General features: G+C 45.5%; 4 protein-coding genes across 4 annotated transcripts in view; all 4 read left to right on the top strand.

The window, feature by feature from the left end:
• The window catches only part of LOC308172017 (uncharacterized protein), a gene marked incomplete at both ends in the record, with an annotated part of 8,572 nt that extends 5,776 nt beyond the window's left edge, over window positions 1-2,796 (top strand). The window contains 3 exons of the mRNA XM_080546927.1: window positions 1-227; window positions 2,402-2,629; window positions 2,758-2,796. The exon at window positions 1-227 is cut by the window's left edge and continues 415 nt beyond it. Coding sequence (XP_080403053.1) covers window positions 1-227; window positions 2,402-2,629; window positions 2,758-2,796 — 494 coding nt within the window. The remainder of the gene's footprint in view (window positions 228-2,401; window positions 2,630-2,757) is intronic.
• Window positions 2,797-3,688: 892 nt separating this feature from the next.
• Window positions 3,689-5,737, top strand: LOC308172016 (uncharacterized protein; the record flags this gene model as incomplete). Its single annotated transcript, XM_080546926.1, has 3 exons — window positions 3,689-3,971; window positions 4,367-4,585; window positions 4,751-5,737. The coding sequence occupies 3 exons, from the start codon at window positions 3,689-3,691 to the stop codon at window positions 5,404-5,406; spliced, it is 1,158 nt and encodes a 385-aa protein (XP_080403052.1). The 3' UTR covers window positions 5,407-5,737.
• Window positions 5,738-6,332: 595 nt separating this feature from the next.
• On the top strand, window positions 6,333-10,181 carry LOC308172015 (uncharacterized protein; the record flags this gene model as incomplete). Its single annotated transcript, XM_080546925.1, has 4 exons — window positions 6,333-6,576; window positions 6,938-7,714; window positions 8,029-8,883; window positions 9,616-10,181. The coding sequence occupies 4 exons, from the start codon at window positions 6,333-6,335 to the stop codon at window positions 9,897-9,899; spliced, it is 2,160 nt and encodes a 719-aa protein (XP_080403051.1). The 3' UTR covers window positions 9,900-10,181.
• A 1,127-nt stretch (window positions 10,182-11,308) lies between these two features.
• On the top strand, window positions 11,309-16,676 carry LOC308172014 (uncharacterized protein; the record flags this gene model as incomplete). The annotated part of the gene is made up of 2 exons (XM_080546924.1): window positions 11,309-11,462; window positions 15,523-16,676. The coding sequence occupies 2 exons, from the start codon at window positions 11,309-11,311 to the stop codon at window positions 16,674-16,676; spliced, it is 1,308 nt and encodes a 435-aa protein (XP_080403050.1).
• Window positions 16,677-19,075: the final 2,399 nt, after the last annotated feature.

The raw sequence follows: 19,075 nt of genomic DNA, 5'->3' as shown, positions 1-19,075 counted from the left end.
CGATGAACGACTTGTCCCCGCCCCCGGTGACATCAGAACCATTGGACAGCACCGCCGTTGGCAGCGATCTGAGCAAGCCGTCTGAGCAATCACAGGGTTCTGAGGTGACCAGCATGTCTGAGGACTTGGACATTGATTCCTCTGGGTGTAGGGACCTCGCAAGGGAGGTATTGGGGCAAGAGCAGAGCCCAGCTGAAGACGAAGACGGACGGGGGGAGATGGAGGAGGTGGAGGAGGAGGAGGAGGAGGAGGAGGAGGGGGTTGCTGAAGAAGATACAGACACTCAGGAGGAAGACCAAGCAGACATCCTGACAAATACATGCGTGCAAAGGTAAGCAAAGGCTGGTTATAAAATGAATGATAGTACAACATCGGAGAAGTAGATATCAGGATAAATGTAGCCATTATCCTTTATTACCGATATCTACAATAATTTTTTTTGTTACTTTGCAGCATCGAGACAGAGGATGATAGCCGCTCAGTTGAGCCCAGAATCATAGAAGAGGACGCAGCCCCAGGTGACAATGAGAGTAGTCTCACTTCAGCACCATCAACAACTGACTTTGAGGAGTCCTCACTGCTGAGAACTGCAGACCAAGAGTCAGTGGACCCTGGAGCTCCCCTGCTGGTGGAAGACAAGGAAGTCCTAGAGAATCACCATGACCAAGATGGAAGCTTAGAATGCAACCGTGGTGATACACTCAGTGAAATGGAATCAGAAGATTCCCACATTCACATTCCTCAAAGTTGTCATAGAGTGCCCTGTGTTGCCGAGTCAGAGACAATGGTCAATGTGCCATCAGAGGAGAATATCCAGAATTCCGAGAACCCAATAAAGCAGCCCCAAGACAGTGTTGAGAGGGAGGGAGAGGGTGAGAGGAAAGAGGGAGAGGAGAGGAAGATAGAGGAAGAGACGGAGGAAAGAGAAGAGGATGGAAATGGGGGAGAATGTAACAGACAAGAGGTAGACAAGATGCAAACTGAGGGGGAGGGAGATATGGGAAACGTTGAGCTGGTAGAGGAGAGGGATGACACAGAGTGGGAAGAGGAGAGGGAGCAAGGGGGAGAGATTGAGGAAGAGGAAGTGCAAAAGGCAGAGGAAGGGGAGGAGTTGGGAGGAGAGGGCAAAAACCAGGTAGAGGCAGTTTGTAGAGAGATGAGCCTAGATGATAAGGATGCCATAGCTGAAATGACGGGACGGGGAGAGAGCGGACACAGAGACGTTATGGAGGATATAGTAGAGGTCAAAGAAGAGAGAGAGGGGGGTGAAGGAGAAAAAAAGGAAGTGATAACGGAAGAGATGGAGGAAGAGGAAGAGTGCATGGCAGTTGAAGAGATGGGGGTACCGGAGGAATTTAAGGAACAGGGGGATGAAGGAGTGATTGTCAAGGAAGAGTGTGACACAGAGAAAGGGAATGAACCAGAGGCACAGCCAGTTCTAGACAGAAGAGAAATGAAGGGAGGCAGGGTAGAGGAGGGGAATGGGGAGGGAGAGAAAGAGACCGAAGTGAATGACGTGGTCAGGGATGCACATGGAGATGTGTCGGCGCCCCAAAAAGACCCTAAAGAAAGCAACTCAACAGAGCTCGATAGCGAGACTGGAGAGACGGAAAAGACAGAAAAGACAGAGCAGACGACAGTGGAGAGAGAGGAAGAACGGCAAGAGATCAGGGTGAACTCCAAGGATTGGAGGGAGGAGAAGAGAGAGGAGAAGAGAGAGGAGAAGAGAGAGGAGAAGAGAGAGGAGAAGAGGGAGGAGAAGAGAGAGGAGAAGAGGGAGGAGAAGAGGCAGGAGAGGAGAGAGGAGAAGAGAGAGGAGAAGAGAGAGGAGGAGAGAGAGGAGAAGAGAGAGGAGAAGAGAGAGGAGAAGAGGCAGGAGAAGAGAGAGGAGAAGAGGGAGGAGAAGAGAGAGGAGAAGAGAGAGGAGAAGAGAGAGGAGAAGAGAGAGGAGAAGAGGGAGGAGAAGAGGGAGGAGAAGAGGGAGGAGAGAGAGGAGAAGAGGGAGGAGAAGAGAGAGGAGGAGAGAGAGGAGAAGAGAGAGGAGAAGAGAGAGGAGAAGAGAGAGGAGAAGAGAGAGGAGAAGAGGGAGGAGAGAGAGGAGAAGAGGGAGGAGAGAGAGGAGAAGAAAGAGGAGAAGAGGGAGGAGAGAGAGGAGAAGAGGGAGGAGAAGAGAGAGGAGAAGAGGGAGGAGAAGAGGGAGGAGAGAGAGGAGAAGAGGGAGGAGAAGAGAGAGGAGAAGAGAGAGGAGAAGAGAGAGGAGAAAAGAGAGGAGAAGAGGGAGGAGAAGAGAGAGGAGAAGAGGGAGGAGGAGAGAGAGGAGAAGAGGGAGGAGAAGAGGGAGGAGAGAGAGGAGAAGAGGGAGGAGAAGAGAGATAATACAGTAGGCTCTGAAAGAGGGCAGGGGAGCACGTTGGTCACATCTAAACAAACAGCCCCTAAAGTGTACCAGGCGAAATCAGTGCCAGTAGTTCCGCCCAAGCCGCAGCACTGTAGGCTAACTGCCCTGAGCCTCAGGCAACAGCAGCAGCAGAGAGAGAGGTCGGAGGCAGACAGGGGGAAGGGGGGGAGGGCACGGGGGGCATGCAGAGAACAAGATAGGGACGAGCCCAGAGAAGCGGAGGAAGCACCAGTCTGTGAGAGAGAGGGAGGGGGAGGAGAGAGAGAGAGGAGGAGGAGAGATGGGGAGGAGGGCGGAGTGAGAGAGGTGGCACAGAGGAACAGTCCTGTGAGTATGTGTTTTGACAAAGCCGTTGCCAGGGAGACGATGAAGCGGGGGAGGGAGAAGGAGAGTTGTGACCGTGAGAAACAGAAAGAGAGAGGATTTGAAATACAATAAGATGGATATTGTATGGTCATACGCTTTTTATTCAGTTATAAACAGACCTATTTTCTAAATGTAGTTATATTTTTCTAATTTGGCCTGTAATATTCTGCTTGGAGATTCTGTTTGAAGTTCCGCTAAGTTACAGGCCTTGAAAACCTATGCATGAACTCAATGTTTAATAATAATAACAACTGTTTTAACCTTTTGTTTTACCAAAAATACTTTGTCATCAGTCATAAATACCAGTTGTTGTATTGTGTGTGTGCGTGTATGTGGTGTGTGTGTGTGTGTGTGTGTGTGTGTGTGTGTGTGTGTGTGTGTGTGTGTGTGTGTGTGTGTGTGTGTGTGTGTGTGTGTGTGTGTGTGTGTGTGTGTGTGTGTGAGAGAGAGAGAGAGAGAGAGAGAGAGAGAGAGAGTGAGGAAAACTCAGGTACCATTAATTCCAGTTTTGCAGTCAATGTTATGATCCTCTAAGGATATACGTTACAGTGTGAAGCAGTTTAAGTTTAAAAATCAAGTTTTAAAAGCAAAAAGTAATGAATATTATATGTGTGTATGTTACAACAAAGTGTTAATTTGTTTGTCTCTGTGAATAAACTTGTTTGGCAAAGAAAATGTGTAGCCTGGTCTGACATTCGTGTTTTATGACTCCGATTTAACAGCAGAAATGTCTGATCGAACATCGTACCATCTTAACACGATACATTTCTTAGAAGGATTACGGTAATGTTTTTTTCAAAGCTCCCTGACCCGGAAATGGAACAAAACAGTTATTTTATTATTACTCCATCAAATCAACCCAGACAGTCGATGATTTTGTCTGTCTTGTTTAAGATAACCGTTTCTGTAATTTAAGTAGCTACAATGGCTATCCCTACTTCTTTTAATTCACTGCAAATAGCTGCAATAATGGATGTTTTAGCTAAAGCAGCGGTGGCAGAAATAACTAAACTTGTGGACGATGGCACTGTCGTGCTGAGACTGGAGATGTGTCAGAGGGAAAGTGAGATTGATGACCTGAAAAAGAGTTTACAGATCATGGAGAGAGAGCTCAGGAAAGCCCAGGAGGCTTCGTCCAAGAAGTCCAACGACAGGAAGAGTAATGTGATCAATAATGTGGGGGTCCAGGTCGGGAGTCCCACCAAAGGTGAGTTGTGAATGATGTCCAGCCCACCATGTCAAGCCTGGCTGATCCAGAAAAGGATGTTGGTAGCATGGATCATCGATATAGACTGTTGAGAATGTTGGCTCTTATTAGCTTAAGCCTACATGATTAATTACACTTTCTGCACTTATTAGAAACCTCAGGTAGGCTGTTTAGACATTTCAGACCTGTAAATATCATATCAGACATTATTCTATTTGGTCATCCCTCATATTAGCTAATGAAATTAGTTCAACCATTTCTAGCATTTCTACTAGAACCGTAATCCAAATGTGATTATTCCCCTCACAGGCCCAAGATGTTGTATGTCTGGGTGCTGAGCCTCATTTTAAAAACAAAAGCCTCCTTTTATGTAACACGAACCCTCTTCCTTACAGATCATGAAGAGGAGCAGACGTCGTTAATGGTGTACACCACCACGCAGGTGGACCCCGACGAATTCAACAAGCAGCACAAGTCTGAACATCGGGAGAAGGACCTGGGCCGACAGCGTTTCCTGGTCAAAGCAGAACAGGTGGAGCAACACGTGGCCCAGACGACCGTTCAGGACACAGGAACGATAGAGAATGTGGACTTTGAAATGGAGGAGAGGGACGGTCAGCTTTGGGCTTCCGTCACACAGGGCATATGTGGGAAAGACCCCGTTGACTCCGATGGCTCCAATGCCATAGAACAGTGCTTACAGATATTCTCAGCTCAGTCAGATCAGTATACAGCCTCTACGGTCCTGGACAATTCGTGTAACTCTTTGTCTGCTCCAGGGAAACCACTCCATAGCTTCTACGGCACAGTTCCAGTGAAAGTGGAGCCGGAGATGCATTCTGTGTATAATGAAAACACCATGTCTAGTCACATTCTAGCGGAGCAGGGTCAGTACAGCAGTCCTCTGTACCCCGTGGTCAGGGATGAGGAGCAGGGTCTACTGCCCAGGCTGCAGCTGTCCAGACCTCAGCAAGAGTCCGTCATGAGATCAGCCGCAAGCACGTCACAGTCCAATTCCCACATCCAGGACATTCACGCTCTGAATAAAAACAGGTTCAAAACAAAGAGGGCAGTGAACGTCTGGCGGGCCGGAACCAACGCAAAAGTGTTCATCTGCTCAGTATGTGGGAAGAGTTTCCCCCGCTTTTGTCAACTCGAAGCGCACCAGTTCACTCACGCCGGAGTGAAGCCGTACAGGTGTCTCCAGTGTGGGAAATCCTTCACTCAGAAAACCAGACTGAAGACCCACCAGAGCGTCCACACGGGCGAGAGGCCTTTCAGCTGCAAGATCTGCGGCAAGATGTTCTCGAGGCAGGACAACTGCACGAGGCACGAGCGTTTTCACAGTGGACTGAAGCCGTTCAGTTGTGCTCAGTGTGGGAAAAGTTTCACAGTTCTGAGTAACCTCAAAATACATCAACAGACACACTCTTGAATGGGAAACCCATTTAATGAATACTTGGTTTATTTGTTATTTATTGTTATTAAATAATAAGATACAGTAGATTACAGCAATCGTGTCATCTTAAATTGTTTTTACAAGGTTGCATGTTACTTTGTGTCCTTGTCTTTTGTATTTGTACTGTGTAATCCTAGACTAAAAAGCATTCTCACTGGAGATGTTCCATTGAAAGTGGGATTTGGTCCAGGACTAGGCTTAATCTGTGTCAGGGAAACCACCCCTGAAAGGTCCAGTATGTAACATTCAAGCTTCCTAAAAGCTTACTAATGGTTGTAATGACTATGTTTAATCGATAGCAGATGGAATGAGATCCCTTGAAATAAACATGTAATAAATGTTTCATAAATAAATTAAACATGGTGTGGAAAAAGCACGAGATATGAAGTTTCCTACAGACATACAAACATGTTGTTACTGCCTGGGGTACTCTCGGATCTAAGTTGCAATTTTCTACATGTTATAACTGTTGCTACAATAAAGCCTATCAATATATTTTCAAAACTTGTTTGGTGATATTACTGTACATGTAGCAGGGAAATTCCTTTTCTGTCAACAAAAGTGCCATTGGCCAAACTGTACAATTGAGATGTTCAAATAGTCATAATGCGTTTTTAGAAACAAAGCCATTCACCCTAGACTTCGAGCAACTGCTTACAATTTGTCGAATTCCTTTGCGCATATTTTCTAGAACTTACGTTTTCCGGTTCGGTTCGTCACTTCCTGGTAACAAACACTCGGCTACGGGAAGTGGAAACAAAAGTCTAGCTACATTGTGTCTTGTTTTTTTTTTCTGTTAAGTGCTGCTAGGATCTCAGACCCTCAGAAGGCCAAACACTTTTACCCCAAGATTAGATCGTAGGTTAATTAAGGTTTCGGGCCAGGAATTAATATAATTGAAAATGTTGACTACTGTTTCCTTACGGGCTCAAATAGCCTCCATTGTAGACGTGCTATCTAAAGCAGCGGTTGCAGAGATTAGCAAAGTGGTGGACGATGGCATGGTCGTGCTGCGTCTGGAGATGTGTCAGCGCGACAGTGAGATCAACGTGCTGAAGAACACCGTGCAACAACTCCACAAAGAGCTGCGCGCGGCCCGGGGGACGCCAGCCCGAGCGCCTGTCCATGGGCATCTGGGGAGAGGAGGTGAGAGATGTGTAACCGATCATGTCAACAAACCTCTTACAGTCATTCAGCAGGGGTGCAAACTTGTCACCTTTTAGCCGTTTTAGCCGTTTTTACCTCAAAATAGGTCAAACATTTTCATAAATGTTCTTTGTTTTCAGGCAAAAAAAAAAAGTGTCACCTTTTTGGGCCATCACCAGTTTGCATCCCTGCATTCATAAATAGCGGGAAATGAAACCAACTAAATCCTATTTATAATAAATAAATAAATAAATCATTTACTTACATGACTTATTACAATTATAATATTCAGGAAATCATCAATAAATAAAACCTCACAATAATTTTTTTAAAAACTAATCCATTTGTAATCTTTTCACAGGGCCTGGTGAGAGCAGCGCTAATAGTGTGGGAAGCAAAATGACTTTGAGACTTGAGAAACTACACCCTGGAGAAGAGTACACAGTCATAAATGATGTCAACACACCTGTAGCTGGCGGCGTGAAGGTGAAGACTGAGTCTGCGGAGGAGGGAGATGCAGCTCATAAAGGAGCTGAACAAAACACAGGGAGAGCAGACAGTCAGAAGAGTGAATTTCCACTGTATGAGAACGACCACCCTAAGGGGGTGCCCGGCTCACAAAGACCGAATGGGACGCAGGCCACAGTGGCAGACAATTCAGGGCCGACATCACAGCGCGTTCCGGGTCACTCTTCCTTGCCTCCTCTCGTCCCTGGCACAGCAGAGGCTTCTTGCAACACAGTCTTGTTCACAGGGGTGCAGAGGAAACCATATATTGATGTCAATGAGGATATGGCTTTGCATCTCAGGCAACAGCGTTATGGGTCCTCCTCGGACACACTCTTGATAGCGAGTGATGGCACAGTACAGTCCAACCCAGGGCCGCAAGATCTGGGCCTATTCACGTTTAGCCCAAAACGTAACAGTCTCAATGCATCGAGGGGTGAGAGGACTCCAGAGAGCATGATGTTCAAGAAACACTTCTTTTGTACGTGGTGTGGAAAGGGTTTTGAGCGTCTCGGCCATCTTGAAAGGCATACCCTTGTTCATACGGGTGAGAAACCGTACAGCTGTGAGATATGCGGGAGGTGTTTCAATCAGAAAAGTAGTGTGAAAGGCCATATGAAGACTCATAAAGGTAAGAGATTAAAGATTGAGTGTTATATATCAGTTACAGAAGTGTACTATATTAGTTATAGAATAGTTATGTATTAGAAAACAGACAAGGGTTCGGCATGCACTTAAAGTCCAGGGCATGGATAAGAGTTCTGAAATATGGTCAATTTATGGCATGGTGATGGTTGTGATTATGAGAATGGGGCAGGTTTAAGCTTGTATTTTATTTTATTTAGCACATTCATTTTAAACAGTGCTGTTTTGTCTCTGTTCTTGTGCTTGATCATGATCCCATGCCTCAATATTATGTTAATCAAATGTTACCTTTCTGCACAGCAGCCATGGAGGGCCAAGTGTCTACAGGAGAGGGTCTTCCCCCTGATCCAAAGCAGGGAGACATGGGCCCTGCAGCTGAGATGAAGGTGAAGGATGAGCCTATGGAGGAAGATGCGCCTCAGGAACTTGATCATGATGATGGAGCTGAACAGAGTACTGGAAGAACAGACCTTCTGGATGATAAAACAGCATTGTTCGAGAGTGACCATCCACAGAGTACAAGAAGACCAGACCCACTGGATGATGAAACGGACATGTACGAGAGTGACCATCCACAGAACACCAGATCAGACCCACTGGAGGATGACGCAGATCTGTATGAGAGAGATCACCAACAGTGGATGTCCAGCTCACAAGCAGAGAATGAAGCAGGAACTAGCAATTCAGAATCGTTCCACAGTTCAGGGCCTGACCTTCCTGGTAATTCTCCACCATCTAGTACTGTCCCTGGATCCCTGGTGGCCTCTTCCAGCTCTGTGTGGTTTCCGGGGAAACCAGATATCGATGTCACTGAAGATATGATTTTACAGTTCAGACAGCAACACTACGGGCCTTCGGCCTCGGACACACTACTGATAGGAAGCGATGGCACAACGTCCAGCTCGCAAGGTGCGGAACCGCCTCCCATGAATCACCAGTTCCCCAGCGCTCCGAGGAAAAGCAGATCCTTCCAGGTTGTCAAGGAGAAGAAGTGCTTCATCTGCTCAATGTGTGGGAAATTCTTTGAGCGTTTTGGTCATCTGGAAAGGCATCTGAGAATCCACACGGGTGAGAAACCGTACAGCTGTGAGATATGTGGCAGGAGCTTCAATCAGAAGAGCAGCCTCAAGGGGCACATGAAGACTCACGTGCGAGGTAAGAGACCATAGAATGACATTTTAGTGTTTTTTGTAGGGATGCTCCGATTTATCGGCCACCGATTTAAATCGGCCGATTTCACTCCAAATGACTCGATCGGTGATCGGCAAAAATGGCCGATCGCAAAAACCGATTTTTTTTTTTTCCTGGGGAAGACAGATAACTGAACAGAAAACATAGGAGGACGTAACAGTATGTAAACCATGAAGGCCACGTTTATGATGTCTTTTATACAGCCATATCGACTGACTTGGGCTTCAGGCCCTAACTGGGTGATAGGCCAGACCTTTACTATGCCATAAAAATGGGTCTGCGTTTGCTTGGTGCCTAATGGATCAAAACTTTTGTCTAAAAAGCAAAAAATATGTAGGCTATCCAGTCAGTAGGCCTACAGTTATGTATTTTTTTAAAAATCGGTATCGGTATCGGTATCAGTTGATCTTGAGGAAAAAAATCGGTGATCGGTATCGGCCCCAAAAATCCAGATCGGAGCATCCCTAGTTTTTTGTCAGAGAAAACGTGTCTAGGTGTTTCCCGAGCTGTATGTACCGATATGAACGAACCGCGCTCATTACATAATGTGTAAACCCAGTCTCTGTTCATTCATTGATGAGGATACATAGATCATATATTATGTTTAACGCAGTATTCTCAGTGTTAATTAGCATTCAAGTCTTCAGAATGGCCAATTATTGTAATGAATCCTTGATTCTCTTGTTTTTGTCACAGTGGACGATGGTGAAGCCCCCAATGAACCTCAGCCTGTTTATCAGAAGTCTGATGCCCAGCAAACACCCACAGAGGACCCTGGGGACCAGGGCTCTCACCCCTCACCTCCGGAGGCCCAGTCCAGCTCTGGATTCGGTGAGGAGGGATACAATGTGGACTCGATGGCGAAAGCCATTGAAGAGGAGGAGCTTAAAGCCCAGACACTCATCAGCCAACCAGGAAGTGAACAAAGGCCAGAGGGATCCCAAAATCAAGAATCGGAGTACGATTTTTATATGATATGATTTTATTACACTTAGGAAAATATTTTTTAATGTTGGTGCTATGTAATGGTCTATATAATTTCAATATGCTGAGTATGTTATGTGTGTGTGTTGGGTTCATATCTGGTACTGTACATCTATCTGAAAATGTTTTAGAAAAATGTTAAAAAAAAAAAAAAAAGAAAGAAAAAGTAGTCAGTATTATTTTTTCCACATCCCAAAAACTGATTGCAGAATTTTTATTTTTATATTGCCATGCAATCAACTTTTATTGTCAATTGTTGGAATTTGGTATTTTATGCTCTAGACAAGGGCTCTGCCTTAGATGGCGACCCTGGAGCAATTAGGGGTTCAGTGCCTTGCTCAAGGATACCTCGACACGTGGCCAGCTGGGGGTTCGAACCGCCAACCTTGCGGTCATTAGATGCCGGCTCTACCTCCTGAGCCACAGCCGCCCTTAAGAGGCAACATTCAAGAGAAGGCGACATATGCTTACGATTATTTACCCCTTTTGTGAGAAGATTAACTGTAGGCCTACAGTCTATCAGTGAGTATGTTTCTTTATTTTATTTGTTCTTTTAGATGTTTTACTGACTTGTTGTACATGTTTGTGTTGTGGGCTTGGGCATAACATCTATCTTGCCTATGTATGATGTATCTAGATTTTAAATAAATCTCAAGCCAAAGTATTTGTCTCACGCTTGTGGGTTCTCTACATTACAAGCGTTTCATTGGTTCTTTGTGAATCATGGAATTCCTATCCGTGAATTTGAGTTGAAAAGCCAACATGCAGTCTCAAGTTGGACAATGGTAATGCAATTCTGACAGCCTGGGTTAAAACATGGCAGTGACAACATGGCTGCTATTGTTTATGAAATTCTCAATAGAACGTCCTATGAATGGTCTTTGAATAACCAACACACACACACACACCCATCACCTGGACATACATGTGCCATCAATAGATCTCACAAATAGAGGTGAGGGGCTGCTCGCTTCCCTCTAAAAAAAACTATGCGAGCCTCGAACTAGTGATTCATATGTCTTTGAGCAAAAATGTCAAGCAAGTTTAATACATTTAGTCGTCATCATGCAACAAGTATTGAAATGCGCTGATTAGCAACTGCTAAACTCCGGTGGTCTCGAACACGCTCATTGTCTGGATACACAACCATTTACAGTGCGGTACAATGTTGTTGAAAAAGGGTTCACTTTTCGCGTATTTACGGTAGTTACAATTGCTCTAGTGACACCCCCATCTAGCGGAAGTAGGAAGCAGAAATACACGTCCAATGTTTCCCAGTTTATTGATTGGGGTTTTTTAAATAACATTTTAGCATTGACCTTCGTATATAGTGTTATAGCTTTTTAAAGCGACCGTGGAAAAAATGGCGACCTGTGTCTCTTTCCAGAGCAAATTATACTCGGTAATGGAGGTGTTGGCCAAAGCTGCCGTGGGAGAAATCTCCAAACTTGTCGAGGACAAATGCTCAGTGTTGCAGTTTGAAGTGTCTCGAAACCAGAATGAAAATGAAATGCTGAGGAGGAAACTACTGATGATGGAGGGCAAGCTGAAGATGCAACGTGAGAGAGGTGAGAGACATCAGAGCCCTCTGGTAGCTAGGACGTACATACCTGGCTGGTACCTACAGCCCTGCGATACGGAATGATGACGTTCCAATGGCAAATGTCCTTTAGCCTACTTTTTTATTTACCGAACTGTTCAGTGGGAAAAATAAACAAGACTTTTCTTATTACTCAATGTCTGATTACTCAAAATGTAATGGTACATGTTTTTAAACTCAGGCAGATAGACAGGCAGACAGACAGACAGACAGATAGATAGACAGGCAGACAGACAGACAGACAGACAGACAGACAGGCAGACAGACAGACAGGCAGACAGATAGACAGACAGACAGACAGGCAGATAGACAGACAGGCAGATAGACAGACAGACAGACAGACAGGCAGACCGACAGACAGGCAGGCAGAAAGACAGGCAGACAGACAGACAGACAGACAGACAGACAGACAGGCAGACTAGCAGAAAGACATGTATACATAGTATTTTTTTTTTTTATGTGCCTGCCCTGCAGAGAAATACATGGACCGAGCGGTGGTGGACTGGAGACACGGTGGTCAGAGACGAGATGAGCAGGACACGTTTGTTGTCGTGGGGGACTGTCCTCCTTCCCAGGCAGATGTTGGACATGTCAAGGTGTGTGGGCCTATGTTGTTCCCTTTGTCATTGTCATTCATTTGTAGTTGAATCGAGGAGATCGATGGGCACTTATTTAAAAAAAACATTAATTACCACCAGTGTTGCCACAGTTACTTTGAAAAAGTATTCTGATTACTGATTACTGATTACTCCTTTAAAAAGTAATCTAGTTACTTTACTGATTACTTGATTTAAAAAGTAACTAAGTTAGATTACTAGTTACTTTTTTAGTTACTATTGGCAGCTGCCTAGGCACCCGACCCCCCCCCCCCCCCCCCCGCAACATAAAAATGAAAACTGGTTTTGCCAAAACTCACTTTATTTTAACAGTAACTTAAATTACATAATTAAACTTTAAACAATAACTTAAAACAACAAAATAAAGAGTCTTTCTTTGCCTCACCCAACATAAATACTTGTTTTTAAACAATAAAATAAATATAATCTTTATTTAACACAGTAACTAGCAAGGAGTGGTTTCACAAAACCTAAAACCTACCCTGACCATTCAGATATGATCCTAATATAATCCTAATCCTAAACTGGGTGAGTCTGAGTTTATCAATGAAGAGTGAACTCAGCTGTCAAGACTGGAAGGAGGCCATGAACACGCTATGGAGGCCATGAACACGCTATGGAGGCCATGAACACGCTATGGAGGCCATGAACACACTATGAGTGAAACAGTGGAAAGGGGCGAGTAAACCAGTGGTTGTATCTCATTAACAGAAGCTTCTCAAACCTCTTGTCAGAAAGTCTGTTCCTTCTAGGCGTGAGCACCAAACCTCCCAGACTAAAGAGCCGCTCTACAGGAGCGCTAGATGGGGTTGGAGTGTTATACTTCAAGAAAATGTTCTTAATGTTTGGATACTGATTCAGAATCTGAAGCTCATGCCCTGACCTCAAGTAGTCCATGACTTCCTTTTCTGCCGAGTAGGTCTCCTCTGGCTCCGCCTCAAAAGCAAAAAAGTCCATCTCGCCTTGGTTGGCAGTCGTGGTGGGTACACTGGCAGGGCTCTGTGCTGCAGGAGCAGTTTTGCGACATTCTGCTGTGAGAAGCTCCTTTACTTGCTCCCTCCTACCTTCATCTCTCAGCCATCGGAGTTTGAATTTTGGACAACTAGCAGCTGCGAGAAGGGCATCTTTGTTGTCCAGCACACTGGCAAAACGAGTCTGGATAGCCTGAAAGATATAATTTGATATGTTTATTATTATCTAGTTGTAGCCTATAAGGTCTATTATTTATACCTTTATTTACTAATTATGTATGCAATTAGTTTGTGCAACTGACAACCTACATACTGCAGTATGGTGTGACTCTGCTCCATGTTCATGAATAGTGCAATGAAAATGTATTTATTTATCTTTAAGATGGAACAACATAGCATACCTGCACTATGGCATCTGGAAGGCCTGCAGTCATCTTGGATAGGGTGTCTTTCACAGCAAGGGTCTTCTGCATCAGGACTTCAAGTGTGGGCAGTAAAGTCCCATACGGACAGTCACCTTGTAGGATATCCAGTGCTATAGTTAGAGGCTTCATGACGGTACAGTACTCATGCAGGTACTGGTACTCCTGGTCTTTGAAGCACTTCACTCCCAGCTTGTTGCACAGAGTAGTCAGCTCATTCATGGGGATTTCTGCGATTCTCTTTATGGCTTCGTAAAAGGAATTCCACCTTGTGGATGTCGGTACCAGGAGCTTTCTTTTGTTAACCTCCTCCACCGTTTCTGACGCAACGGTAGATCGGCTTGCTTTCGTCCAGAGAGCTGTGCATTTTGCTGTGCTGCTCCTATACACAGCCTTGCTCTCTGGTTTGGAAGTGATGTACTTCTCCACATCACTTGTAGAAATAAGGTTGAGGGTATGTGAAGCACACCTTTGGTGCGGGGGAAGAATCAGCTGGCCATCACTATCATCCTCAGCTGATAGGATTTCTGACACATCTAAAAAAGTGACATCATCCGTGGCCTCCTCCACCGTCTCATCATCGGACTCTGTGACAGCAGGCTGATAGACTTGAAATGCCTTGACAAAGTTAGATCCATTATCTGTCACTGTTGCTACTACTTTGTTGATTAGTCCATATGAAGAGTGAATGTTTTCGATTTCTGCACCAATAACATCATACGTGTGTCTACCGCGGATTCTCCTACACGCCAATGCAGCCTTGTTGCGGTCTAATGTGGATCTACTAATCCAGTGGAGCGTTACTCCCATATAGCTCCTACTATTGTTAGCTGTCCAAATGTCCGCTGTAGTTGACACATAGTCGACCTCGTTCAGCGCAGCCTTCAGATGTTTTTCCATCTCTGCATACTCCTTCTCCAAGTACGAAGAAAAAGATGTTCTGTGAGGTAGCTCGGCATTGGTAGTAGTGGGGATCTTGTTAATGATGGCACGGAAAGAGGGCGAGTCAACTGTGTTTATGGGCAGCATTTCCTCTACAACATACCGCCCGACCAATTTATTCAACTCTCCCACACTTACAGGTTGTGATTTTGTAGGCCTACTGAAGTCCAGCTTTTGTTGCTTGAGCGGTGTGGGACCTCCCGCAGAAGTCGAGGCCGCGGTCTCTGGGACTTTCTCCGCGAGCTTGACTGTGCTGTGCAGAGATTCCAAATGTTTCTTTAAATTTGATGTTGTGGTTTTACCACAGGACAATATTTTCTTTCCAGCACAGAGTGTACAACGAACATTTATGTTCTTGTCATCCTTTGCTGACACAAACTCAAAATAATCCCTATATTTCCAGCTATTTAACGCATATCTCTGTTCTCGCTCCATTATACGCTTCTGTTTACACTGTGCAATCAGCGTGGTGATACACGTGAGCGATTCTGCTGCACCTCGTGTTGAAAACGTGATCACTGACGTCACTCCCCAAGACGCGAGAAAAGCAATAAATGTTTGTTTACTATCGAACATTACAAAGAAATACTGCATTTAGCCTAAGTTATGAGGTAGTAACGCAATAGTAACGCACAGTCACTCGAATAAGTAACTTTAATCAGATTACTGATTTGGAAATAGTATCGCGATAGAATACTCGTTACTGGGAAAAGTAATCAGATTAGAGTATCGCGATACTTAGTATCGCGTTACCGGCATCACTGATTACCACTGACTTTAAATAATAATGCACACCGTTAATAACCACTTAATAATCACTTCCATCTAGTTTGCAGGGATTGAATACACTTCCATCAAAGAGGAGCGACCAGATGAGGGGCTATGGAACCGCAGTCAACACGGAGAACCGATGATAAACATAGAAGGTAAACCAATTGAGGAGTTAGGTACTTTGGTTAGCAACATGGTATTAGTCCAAGTATTGGCCGTGATGTTGAAGCATAACCCGTTTGGTTTGATCGGAGTCATCATTTAACTGTAGCCTACTGTTTTTTTTACACTTACAGGGAAAACTGTGTACGGCAACGCTGTCGTCGAGAAGCTCCCCGTCGATAGGCACCGCCTGGGAGTGGAGAATCATGTCCGACTGTCCCACACAGAGGACCCCGAGGAGCAGAGTCCAGAGCCCGCGTTGACGGAAGGTCCCGAGGAGCTCAGCGGGCCGTGCCGGTCCGGGCACATGGTGGATGACAGCGTGTTGGACTTTGTGATCAAGACAGAGAAGGAGGAAGAACACTCCATATTTAGTCAGGACGGATGTCAACACAGCATAGGAAAGCAGAACCCTCTGGCCACCGAGTTTGTGATGGACGAGAAAGACAGTCAGCTTTGGTCCTCCATCATCCACGGCAACAGCGACATAGACACTGACTTCCCAGACTTTTCCTGCGTGGCGGACCAGTTCTCTCAGACCTTCTCGGGCCGCCCCGAGGCGCAGGCCCTCGCGGCCGCGGACGAAGGCTCCTGTGTCGCTCTGTCGTCGTCGTCGTCGCCACGGCGACCGTGCAACGGACAGTTCAACGTGGCGTACCAGAAAGACAACGTCGCGTCACAGTCCGCGTCCGCTTTCCAGTGCAGACCCCCGGCCGGCCACTCGCAGCAGAGCAAGCCGAGAGACCAGCTGTGCTCACAGAGAAACAGCCACGTCTCACAGCCGAGACAGCAGGCCGACGGGCACACTGAGAGAGGCTTGGGAGCCGGTGAGAGGTCGACCGGGCCACAGATAGGGACGCGGTTCAACAACGGCTTCCTGCCAGGCGGCCTCCGCTTCAAGATGCCTCATAATGTCAAAAACCACTGGGCGGGTAACATGAGGGACAAGGCGTACATCTGTTCGCAGTGCGGGAAGAGTTTCGGCCGCTTGGCCTACCTCAAGATCCACCAGCGAATCCACACGGGGGAGAGGCCGTTTAACTGTACGGTCTGCGGGAAGACTTTCCTCTGCTCCTCACACCTGACCATCCACCACCGGACCCACACGGGAGAGAGGCCGTACAGCTGCCAGACGTGTGGGAAGAGGTTCACCCAGCAGAGCAGCCTGAAGACCCACCAGAGCGTCCACAGCGGCGAGAGGCCCTACTGCTGCTCTCAGTGTGGGAAGACTTTCACCCTGCTGCATCACCTGAAAAGGCACAGGATCATTCACTCTGGTTATAGCTGATAGCCAAAGAATTGTACTCTTGTGTACTTGTACATTGAGATGTGATAAAAGTGGTTCTTCTTCTGATTCTGCTTCTGATTCCATCAACGTCACTAAAGGAATATCCAGGCTTATTTGGCTAAATCTTGCGAGACTAATCAATAATAAGCCTGGATTTTCCTTTAGTGACTTTGATGGAATACCGCCCTTAGGAAGTAAACAACTCATATTTACAGGAATATCTGGAGCGGACTATCCTGGTTAAATTAATAAATGAGATAAATGTGGTCTTGAAAACAGGATTGAAGATGACAATGACTTTTTTTTTTTTTTTTTTTGAGAATAATGTTTCGGCCATTTGGCCAATAATGTTTGGCCATGGACATAGATGTGTTGTCCCTCATTTGCTGAATGTTGGTACTCTGTTATACATGATAATGTGTGTGTACTTTTTCTTTCTATTAAAATGACATGAAACAGTTCCCAGTCTTTTGTGTGAATATAGATTTGGCTATTATTACCCAAGCGGGGGAATTATGCATCCCCATGACCTATGTATTCTTCTGTGTTATGATGTAAATGTATATATTTGCATAGGAGAATGGTGACTCACCAGAGGGCAGTATTAACTCACCAGAGGGCAGTATTAACTCACCAGAGAACAGTGTTACTCCTGTTTGAGAGCAGATTAAGCAGCACTAACATCCTTCTCCTAATTTGGCATTGCTCCAGGTCACCGTGAAGTTCCCCTTTGCTGCTGAAATGAGGATCAACTTGTGTTCTTACTGTATGTCATGGTACAAGAGCCATTATAGACCAGAGAGCTGTTTTGAATTGAATGTTGTTAGTTTAGTGTGTGTGTGTGTGTGTGTGTGTGCGTGTGTGTGTTCACGCATGCGTGCCTGTGTATGTGTGTGAGTGAATGAGAGAGGAAGAGGAAGACTTTTTTTTTACACCCAATGACTCAACTCCAAATGCATCACTTTCCTGACCAGTGGGACGACAGTAACTAGGTCAGCTACTACACACATCCCTCCAGGATGTCCCACATCGCTCCTAGCACTGCTGATCAGATGTTTGGATCAACTATGGTTCGACTAGAGATGAGAGAAATAGAATATAACTGATATTTTCGGATTGTTTTGACCAATTATTGCTCTGAACCGATATGTTATACCATGAATATACAGGCTACATTGATTTCATTCCTCATTCTTTGAATCACATCGTACATTTTACATTTACATTTACATGCCATTTAGCAGACGCCTTATTTCAAAGCGACCTACAACATATACATTTGGCTAAGTAAGTGAATCATCTATCCACCAGTCATAGCAGGTAAAAAAAAGGCATCTATGCTCAATCCAGGGGCCATTGGCAGTCGTCGTGCTAGAAGAAGGACGTTTTTTCTTTATGACACAGGAGAAACAGTACAGGGGGGTAGTAGATGTCTCAGGAGAAACAGTACAGGGGGGTAGTAGATGTCTCAGGAGAAACAGTACAGGGGGTAGTAGATGTCTCAGGAGAAACAGTACAGGGAGGTAGTAGATGTCTCAGGAGAAACAGTACAGTGGGGTAGTAGAGGTCTCAGGAGAAACAGTACAGGGGGTAGTAGATGTCTCAGGAGGGACAGATAAGGTTAAACCTCATAGCCGATATTCTGATATAGTGTTGCTGCACTAGGAGACCAAATTGGTGAGTTTGCTTTGAACTTGTAGTATTACCACCCACTGTTTACAGTCAGTCAGCATGGAGAGGTACCATAAAGTACAAGATGAAAGGATATAAAGGAAATAGAGAAGAGGAAACGGAAACAAGAGAGATGGCCAGACAGACAGACAGACAGACAGACCTGTAGTCTTGTCGAGGAACATACAAGGCTACTGCTCATGACCTTATATGGATATAAACACAGCTGCTTTGACGTCATGGAAAGTACTAGTTGGAGGAGGGGGAATGTGGCGGCAGTGGGGTGTTTTGAGTAAGAAAGTGTGGAGTGCGTTGTGGAATGACCTTGAGAGAGAGACAGAGAGGGAGAGAGAGGGAAAAGCGTGAGGTAACTGCAGTCAGGTGATAAGCACTGAAAATGCAATCCTCCTCCCTCGTCAAGTGGAATAAATCGGGTGAGAAAGTGGGGAGGAGCCCCATGGAATCCATGGAATGACCGTGAGAAAGAGGGAAAAGAGGGGTGATAGAGATGGGGGGGGAGCTGATAGTTGAAGTGAACTGGCTGTACCAGCTGTCTGTATGGCTGTCGCTTGGTGGGAAACGTCTGATAAGACGTCAATAACACACTTATTGGTTTCAAACAAACACAACAACGCTATCATACCAAGCTAACTCTTTATTGCAAAATAACCGTACTTCCCAATAACCATGGGACAAGGCTATTGCAAAAGTGACACCATGTGTGCAGC

This window comes from Nansenia antarctica, assembly GCF_963989245.1.
Source record: "Nansenia antarctica genome assembly, chromosome: 16".
NCBI classification, from domain to species: Eukaryota; Metazoa; Chordata; class Actinopteri; order Argentiniformes; family Microstomatidae; genus Nansenia; species Nansenia antarctica.
This window is presented reverse-complemented; position numbering and strand designations above follow the sequence as displayed.